At 45.1% G+C, this 9,872-nt stretch overlaps 2 protein-coding genes across 2 annotated transcripts; one reads left to right on the forward strand and one right to left on the reverse strand.

Annotated features, from left to right (window-relative positions):
• The first annotated feature begins 450 nt into the window (after nt 1-450).
• LOC120690167 (auxin-responsive protein SAUR40-like) lies at nt 451-1,123 on the forward strand. The gene has a single exon (XM_039972715.1). The coding sequence runs from the start codon at nt 571-573 to the stop codon at nt 877-879; it is 309 nt and encodes a 102-aa protein (XP_039828649.1). The 5' UTR covers nt 451-570; the 3' UTR covers nt 880-1,123.
• LOC120690166 (30S ribosomal protein S5, chloroplastic-like) lies at nt 971-4,019 on the reverse strand. Its single transcript, XM_039972714.1, has 2 exons — nt 3,201-4,019; nt 971-1,453 (listed from the first exon to the last, which is right to left on the reverse strand). Exons 1-2 carry the CDS (start codon nt 3,926-3,928, stop codon nt 1,204-1,206), a joined length of 978 nt encoding a protein of 325 aa, XP_039828648.1. The 5' UTR covers nt 3,929-4,019; the 3' UTR covers nt 971-1,203.
• Nucleotides 4,020-9,872: the final 5,853 nt, after the last annotated feature.

Genomic DNA, 9,872 nt, shown 5'->3' on the forward strand with positions numbered 1-9,872 from the left:
GATGGCAAACAAGCAAGTGCAATCCGTAAAGATGGCAAATAGTTAAATTACTCTCCAAAATCCCTTTGGAATCCATTTAGTTCAAACTAATCGTTTGAAAACTACTGACGTCCAAGATTTGCTTTTGTATTCATGTCACCCTGATAGAAAATTTCCGCAAAAGAACGAAGATATAAAATGCTAATCATTGGCTTGCCATTCGAGTTACTCGGCAGTACTTTGACCGAGCGGCGTACCGACTGACTACGGCGGCAGGCCCACAGCTAAGTCCAACCAAAGCAGACCAGTTCCGGTGACCCTTTCCACACGTGTGTGTCCACATCGCACCAGCCATCACACGTTCTCCCCGTTCGCGTAGGACCAAAGGTGCTTCCGTTCCATGGTCCTCCGATCCGCTCCGCCTGTCAAAGCGATGCATATATAACCCACCTCCACGCAGCGTCTGCACTCACGCCTTCCACTCATCGGAAAACCAAAGCATCGGCAGCAAGTGTCCAGCTGATCAATTCATCGATCACACCGAGGCATTCTACTTCTACCCTGCAAAGCTCCGATCCACGAGCACCAGCGATGGCGTCGGTTCGGGGATCGGTGAAGGGGAGCCCGAGTCCGTCGCGGCAGGTCCTCGCCTTGCTGCCCGGCGACGGCGGGAGGGTCCCGAGAGGCTACGTGCCCATGGTGCTCGTCGGCGACGACGAGGGAGACGGCGAGGAGCGGCGGATCATGGTGCGCGTCGAGATGCTCGGGGAGCCGTGCATGGCGGCCGTTCTGGAGATGGCCGCGCAGCAGTTCGGGTACGGCCAGCGAGGCATGCTCAGGATCCCCTGCGGCGCCGGCCGGTTCCAGCAGATGGTCGGCGTCGCGTGCGAAGCTAGATAGGAGTAGACCAGATGTACAGACGCACGCATTCGTGCTGCTGAATCTGTTTATTCTTTGGTTCAAATCTCTTCCGGTCCTCGCGGTGTACAGATGGAAAGAATCTGCATATATATAGATTACCATGGATTCGTTTTCATCTCCCAAGCTTGCGTGTAAATGTTGGTACAACTCACTGATTCCAGAAGAGATTTGCGAAGCGAAATCGTGAGGCGGGATTATCCTATCCCATAGATACATCAGAAAATGAACTCAAGAAAAATACAGCAAAAAGGAGAAAGAATGCTACAAGGGGGGGGGGGGGGGGTTAGTTTGAAAGTGTTTCTGTCATTTCCATAGCTCCTCCATTGGGATCCCACGCTCCTCTGAGACGTCTTTAAACTGCCTCATCATCTGCGTCGCCTTGATGGTAGCTCTCGCGTTGTTCAGGGGGTTCTTGCTCCGCAGCTGCTTCCCCAGAGCATTTTCAACCCCAGCCATCTCCAGCACGACCCTCACAGCCCCACCAGCAATGACACCAGATCCAGGGCAAGCAGGCCTCAACATAACTCTGGCTGCTCCAAAGTCCGCATCAGCTCTGTCCATGTTGCAGGAAGAGACAAGTGCACGCAAATGTTCAGAATTGCAGTAACACGAGAATTGCAGTTATATAAATCCCAGCTGTCATAGAAAGGATGCCAAACATGCTGCATGCTATCTTTTCAGCAGACGGCTATATAAATTATTCATGTCGCTGATAGTTCGCATTAGCCCAGCTGGTTTACCAATGTGCTCAAGGGGTAATGTGGCTGAAAAAGGGAAACCACAATCAGCCAATTCATATGCACAAGAGTAACAAATAGTAAAGAAGTACTTCCAGACTTCCAAGCTCTAATGTTTATAAATAGTTTATGTCGCTAACCCTAACCAGAACACAGTATTTTAGATGGGGAGCTATAGGTTGCAAACACCAATTTCTTTTTCATAGATGGAATTGTAAACGCTAACTGGTCTTATGAACATGCTTCTAAGGGTCCATGTGGCATTAAAATGGCATGCAACAATCTCTTCTGATAGACCAGATATTTTGGCGTTTGGCTAGCTGATTCTTCCTAAATGAAGTTGCAAGCATTGAATAATGAATCCATTTGCCATTATTTCATTTTCCCAGTAGTATCTAGATTATATAAATGTTTTTGCACAGCAACTTGAAAAATATGGACCAGGCAGCAACAACAAACGATTTTAGATAACGTCAAAATGCCGAAGTAATTTGAAATAGAACTCCCATTACTTTCTGAAATGGGGCTAATATTTTATCATCTACAAGAGATCCAGAGTTATCTTTCCAAGATAAATTTTCATGTTTAACTTTTGACAAAAACAATAGACAAACGGTTACAGCCACTGCTTAGAAATAGCTAAAGCAAATATAATGCAGTGCTATCTTGCAAAAAAAAAAATACAGCCAATGCTTACAAATTTTTACATTTCAGGAAACTTCTTCAGAGAATTGCAAAAGGAAAATTATAGCTGACCCGAATTAATGTTACCAGCACAAAAGATCAAAGCAGTGCAATAAATTTGAAATAGAAAGATGTAGACACATTTCCTAGCAAGGGAGTTAAAGGTCACTATTATCTTACACACAACCTGTAGCTTCATCTTTAATAAATTTTATGTGCAATTAAACTACATACAAACGGTTGCCTTTTAAGTGGCAACTGTATATCCTTTTCAGCCATGTTTCCAATGACCACCTACAAAAGCTACTAATATTCCATAGTTTGCAAGTAAACTTCATGAAGCCACATAACATGCAGGGATGCTAATCCGAAACGAGTGACTAAAGAAGACATTCTATATAGCTTATCCACACAAAGAACATTCAGACCACAAGAAAGGAGACACAGCTACAGTATATGCGTTGAATGGAGTTTCTAGCAACTTGATAAATACAAAATTTTGAAGGAAAGTTCACAGGTGAATTTACCATCCAACTTGATGAAACAACAGATACATCACAATGACAAATCATTGTCTATATTAAATAAAATATGAATATCAGGACAATTTCTCTAATCCTCATTAGACTTCAAACAACCGCATTGATTTAAGAATAGGCCTACAATAGTTAGGAGCAACCTATTGTATCCAGTTGTTGTGCAAATTAGAGCATGTTTCTACAGGTGAAACCAGCTTGATTTCTATAAATTGGTAAGCATAATTATCATCGAATACACAATGTTCAAACTATCAGTGTCAGGAACAAGGAGTTGGAAATTCAGGGACAAAGTGAAGCTTAGCTGCTTAAGTAATGCTGGACAGCTAGCAATGTGACTGACCTGTGCGGGAAGGTGGAGTACTTGGTGAGCGGCACTGTGACAAGATTGCGGCGGCCGTTCATGGCAGCCTTGGTGATGGCCTCGGTGACCTCCTTGGCCTTGCCCACGCCGACCCCGACGTGCCCCTTCATGTCGCCCACGACGACGATGGCGCGGTAGGAGAGCTGCCTCCCTCCCTTGACGACCTTGGTGACGCGGTTGACCTGCACGACGCGCTCGCTGAAGTCGTCGTTGGGGCGCTGCTCCCGGTCCATGTCGATGGGGTCGACCACCTTGACCTCGAAGACGTTGTTCCCCAGCACGGTCTCGCCGCTGAACGCAGGCCCGTAGAGCGACTCGTACGCCGCGGCCACGTCCTCGGGGGACTCCGGCGGGAGCTCGTCGAACGCCGCGGGCTCCACGTAGCCCTCGGGGGGCGCCGCGAACTGGAACTCGGCCGAGGACACCGGCTCCGGCCGCGGCTTCTCGTCCTCGTCCTCGTCCTCGTCCTCCTCGTCCCCGGCGGCGGAGGATTGCTCGGACTCCTCCGCCTCGCCTTCCTCCTCGGGGGCGGATTCGTCCCAGGATGAGGCCCTGGGGACGGGGACGAGGAGGAGGCGCCGGGAGGCGGAGAGGAGGAGCGGTTGGGGGAGGAGGCGGAAGCCGAGGGGGAGCGATGGGAAGGGTGCGGTCGGTATGGGGGTGGTGGGGGAGATAGTGGCCATGGCCATGGTGGCGGTGGCCGCCATTTTGGAGTTGGAGGACGCCCCGGAGAGGGAGGAGGCGCAGGCGGGTGAAGTGCGGGGGGATGGATGAGAAGCGGCCGTTGCCCAGCTTATCCCTTCCCTTCATTATCCGGCGTTCGGACAGGCTACAGGCAACCTTGTTGGATCGGGGTTGGGCCACCCGGGCCGGACTAGTTACGTTTGGCTACGAATCGGCCCGTGCGCCCGTGCCAAAAATAAAAGAAGTTGGACTCAAATTCAAAAAAGAAATCAATAACTGAATGTTCCAAAATATGCGAAAAATAAAGGATGGGTATTTAAGAAAAGTACGCACACCGTTGGGAAATGTAGCACGCACAAATCCAGCGCGGCCAGTATTTCAATTCGAATAGACCCGATGAATCATGTATGAACTGAGAACACCTTATTCTTCCTCAATACAAGCGGACCCGGACCTCAAGTCGCAATGTGAATTGTAATCTCCCGTTCCTTCCGTCCCTTTCTCCTGCTACAGTTGCAAAGGGCGAAAAGGAGGACACTGTCGTTTTTTGCGGCGATTCCTTCTATCCCCTTCCTCTCCAGCGGTCGTAGTATAGAGTCAAGGGATGGCAACGGGTATATACCCCGGGTAGTGGCCACCCATACCCGTACCTGTTATGATTAAATTTTACCCGTCGGGTTACCCGTACCCGCATACGGGTAAGAAAATGATTCCATACCCATACCCGCGCGGGTAATTTTTACCCGTCTGGTAACCCACGCCCGAAATCATACCCGAGTATTACATGTAAATATTAGATATTCACATGAAAAATAAATCATTACAAGCTTCATTTCAACAAGTTAATGGTTCATATGGGTTAACATGAGTTAGAGAGGGTTCAACAATATATATACTAGGAGGGTTTAATTGGATTTGAGCTAAATTCATAGGTCATATGGGCTAAAATGAGTTAGATACTTAGGCTCATTTGTTTTTCATGCGGGTATTTCTTACCCACGGGTAGGCGGGTATGGGTAGTATAAATCCGCACCCGTACCCGCCAAACCCGATGGGTATAGGATTTTGTCCAATAATGTACCCACGGGTAGAAAAATCATTCCATACCCGCCTTCTTATCGGGTAAAACCCGTCGGGTACCCATTGCCACCCCTAATAGAGTCCCTCCTAAGCGTCTCCTATAAATTTGCAGCCATGAAAGGTTGAAAGGAGTAGTTATATAGAAGATGAAGTGAAAAAAAACCTCCTAATATGTTTTTCTAGATCCGTCGTAGTCGGATAGGCACTGGAGATAGAGGTGGATCTAGAAATTGTCGTGCGGATGTATATAGATATAGTCTACATTCGTGTCTTCGTAGGTCTAGGGTTTGCTCGCCATTAGCGATTGCCGGCGGAGCTACGTTTTGCGGGGGGACGATGCTCGTCTATGGTGTGTGTTGTCTAGCACCGTCGGTGAGGCGGTGGCGGCGGCGGCGCGGCGGAATAATGCTCCAGCTCTTCCTCGCCCCGCTAGTGTTCTGCTCTAGTGCCAGCGGCGAGTTCGGGAGCTCCTGTTCAGGAGTCTGGGCGTGCGGCAATTCAGCGTCTCTTCCAGATGATGCTCTCACTACTAAACAACGGGCCAAAGGTACCAGCTGCTGTTGCAGCCGGTACTAATGCCAGCTGGCGCATTAGTACCGGCTGCAACAGCAGCTGGTACCTTTGGCCAGCGGCGCTCAAAGATAAGGGGTTTGGTACCGGGTTAAAACATTACCCGGTACCAAAATCCCCATATAGGCACCGGTTAGTGCCACCAACCGGTACCAAAAGAATAAGGAGGAATAGGTACCGGTTGGTGGCACCAACCCGTGCCTAGGGAGCGGATAATGGCATTGGGTTTTGCCATGACCCGGTGCCGCCAGGTGCCCATCACAAAGGACACCGGTTGGAGAGCACCAACCGGTGCCTTTGTGCCCCCACTATAAATATCCCGCCCCTTCCCTCCCTCCAAGCTGACGTGAACTCACTGTTTATGGCAGCTGAGTGAGGGGAGGGGGCGAATTTTTTCAATTTTTTTTTAAAAGTTAGTAATATTGTTATCAATATTTTAGAAAATTAATTTTGTAGATGTAGTTAGTATTTGATTTAGTTTATACACATGATAAATATTTGTAGATGTATTTTAGACCCGATTTAGTTTATGGTATTATATTATCGTTATATAAATTATTAGGCATAAGATAACTATTTATTTATATATAATTAGAATTTGGATTATTATATTTTTATATTAGGCATGCATAATATATATTTTTATAGTATATAATGTTGATGACACTCCAATTTAATTTGTTTCGTAATCAATCATTGATTCATTCAATTTATTATTATTACTTCCAATGTTTATTTAAAAATGGTTTATGTTGACACTCGTTTGATGTTAATAAATGAAATGTGAACCCAGATGAGTCGGCAATGGATGTACATGACGGACCGGCGTTCAATGGAGTTCATCGATGGTGTGCATGAATTCATAAAAGTTGCTGAGAACCACAAGTACGGTGATTTTGTTCGCTGTCCATGCAAAAACTGCAAGAATGAGAAGGATTACTCATCATCAAGAACCATTCATAGTCACTTGTTCAGTAGTGGTTTCATGCCAAACTATTATGTTTGGACCAAGCATGGAGAAAGAGGAATAATGCTGGATAATAATAAAGAAGAAGAGGACAGGATTCCTGACTTTGCAGGCAATTACGGTGCCTTTTTTTATGACACTGCAATGGGTCAGCCTGAGGATGATGCTGAAGACACGATATAGAAGATGATCTGGGTCAGATGCTGCGCGAATCTGAGAAAGTTTGCAAAACAGAAAAAGAATCGAGAGATCTGAAGCGTATATTGGAGGACTACAGAACATTGTTGTACCCAGATTGCAAACAAGGCCAAAAGAAGTTGGGTACCACATTGGAATTGTTGTAATAGAAGGCATCAAATGGTTTGTCTGACAAGGGATTTGAGGAGTTGCTGAAACTTATAAAAAACTTACTCCCTGAGGGTAACACCTTGCCGGAGACAACATACGAGGCAAAAAATGTTGTTTGACCTTTAGGATTAGAGGCACAGAAGATACATGCTTGTCCTAATGACTGCATCCTATATCGAAGTGAGTATGAAAATTTGGATTTATGCTCTGTATGCAATGCATGCCGGTATAAGATCCCTCGAGATGATCCAGGCGACGTTGAGGGGATGCGTGTCAAGAAGAGGGTGCATGCCAAGGTGATGTGGTATTTTCCTCTAATACCACGTCTGAAATGTTTGTTCATGAACAAAACGAATGCTAAATTGATGCGATGGCACACAAAGAAGAACGTAAGCAAGACAATATGTTGAGACACCCCGCTGATGGGTCGCAGTGGAGAAATGTGGACAGAACATTCCCAACATTTGCAAATGTTGCGAGGAATATAAGGTTCTGCTTAAGTACGGATGGCATGAATCCTTTCAGTGAGCAGAGCAGTGGCCATAGTACCTGGCATGTGACACTCTGTATATACAACCTTCCTCCTTAGTTGTGTATGAAGCGGAAATTCTTTATGATGCCGGTGCTTATCCCCGGCCCGAAGCAACCTGGTAATGATATAAATGTGTATCTAAAACCACTGATTGAGAATCTTCTATTATTGTGAAAAAAGGAGGGTGTTCATATGTGGGATGCGCACGTAGAGGAACATTTTAACCTTCGTGCATTGCTTTTCGTAACCACCAACGATTGGCCAGCACTAAACAACCTCTCCGGACATTCGAATAAGGGTTATAGGGCATGCACCCATTGTTTAGAAGAAACCGACAACACGTACCTCAAGCACTGTAGGAAGATCGTGTATATGGGTCATCGTCGATTTCTTCCGATCAAGCACCCATTAAGGAGGAAGTATGCTCACTACGGTGGAAAGGCAGATCATCGTACCAAGCCTAGGCACCGTTGTGGGAAAATGGTGTTTGAAATGGTCAAAGATACAAAAATAGTATTCAGAAAAGGACCTGACAGCAGATCAGTGCAAAGTGATGACGGACGTGCACCTATGTGGAAGAAGAAGAGTATTTTTTAGGAGTTATCTTATTGGGAAGTCTTAGAGGTCCGCTACACAATTGATGTGATGCACCTAACAAAGAATCTTTATGTGAACCTTCTAGGATTCTTTGGTGTTTACGGTAAGCCAAAGAATACACTGGAAGCGTGGCAAGATCTTCAACGTATGAAACAAAGGGCCACCCTACATCCAGAAAAAAGGGATAAAGGACGTCGTTACCTAGATTCTGTGTGCTACACTCTTAGTAAGGAAAGAGAAGTAAAGTATGTTCGACTATTTGAACAGTATCAAGGTCCCATCAGGCTACTCTTCGAACATAAAGAGGCTACTGAATCTGAAAGAGAAGAAATTCGCACATGTAAAGTCCCATGATTGTCACGTGTTGATGACGCAATTGATTCCAGTTGAACTTAGAGGTATTCTACCAGCTAATGTTTGAGCAACAATCATAAAGTTATGCGCCTTTCTCAACACAATTTCCCAGAAGGCAGTTGATCCATCGAGTTTAAGCAGGCTACAAGAAGATGTTGTCCAAAGTTTAGTTAGTCTTGAGATGATATTTCCTCCATCATTATTCAATATTATGGCGCATCTTCTAGTTCACCTGGTCAAAGAGATTGGTATTCTCGGTCCTGTTTTCCTTCATAATATGTTCCCTTTTGAAAGATACTATACAGTCCTAAAGAAATACATTCGTAATCGGGCTCGTTCAGAAGGAAGCATTGCGAGGGGTTACGTCACAGAGGAGGTCATTGAGTTTTTTATTGACTATGTGGAAGAACTGTGTCCAATTGGGATTCCAGTATCATGTCATGAGGGGCGGCTGATTGGAAAGGGCATACTTGGAAGAAAATCAGTAAATGCCACAGATCATGCCATGTTGAGCAAAGCACATCTCACAGTTCTGCAACAATCAGCCTTGGTGGCTCCATACATGGAGGAGCACATGCAAATTGTGCGGAGCATGTAACATTTGAAGTTTGAGACATGGATTACAAAACATCATAACGATACATTCGCCACCTGGTTGCAGAAGGAAGTCACGGCCAATGATGAAATTCATGAGCAGCTAGCTTGGCTGGCCAGGGGTCCGGCAAATTCAATCATGATGTACCAAGGATATGAAATTAATGGTTACACATTTTATACAAGAGCCCAAGATAACAAGAGCACCAATCAAAATAGTGGTGTCCGTATTGATGCCACTGACTCTAGTGGCCAAACGAACTCATATTTTGGTTACATTGAAAAGATCTGGGAACTCGACGCCGTTGAAGATCCCTCTATTTCGTTGCCAATGGATTAAACTGACAGAAAAAGGTGTCAATATCGACGAGTACGGAATGACAACGGTAGACCTCAAAGAGCTTGGTTATCGAGACGAACCATTCATCCTAGCTAAAGATGTCACTCAAGTTTTCTATGTGCAGGACATGTCTAGCAAACCGAGAAAGGACAAGTCCAGAAATAAATCAAGTTTTCTAGGTGCCGGAGATGAGCCAAAGCGCCATATTGTTCTGGCAGGCAAAAGAAAAATTATGGGAGTCGACGATGTCACAGATGAATTAGAATACAATAAGGTTGAATAGATGACTCTGTTTGCAGTGGAGGTTGACACAAGTATTCTTTTAGCTGAAGAGAATGCTCCCTACGCACGTCATGATCATAATGAATGGATGATTATAAAGTGAACCATTGTTAATATTTCCTTAGTTGAATGATTATGTCTTGTAATATTTTCTGTGAACATGCTATTAATGATTATCTCTGATTGTTATGACATTTACCAGATTTCTTATGCATTTAAATGATTTATTAGGCAATTAATAGAGTTATTATGCATTTATCTGATTTATTATGTAATTATCAGATTTATTTATTACGCATTTAA

Source organism: Panicum virgatum, chromosome 9N (genome assembly GCF_016808335.1).
Source record: "Panicum virgatum strain AP13 chromosome 9N, P.virgatum_v5, whole genome shotgun sequence".
NCBI lineage: Eukaryota > Viridiplantae > Streptophyta > Magnoliopsida > Poales > Poaceae > Panicum > Panicum virgatum.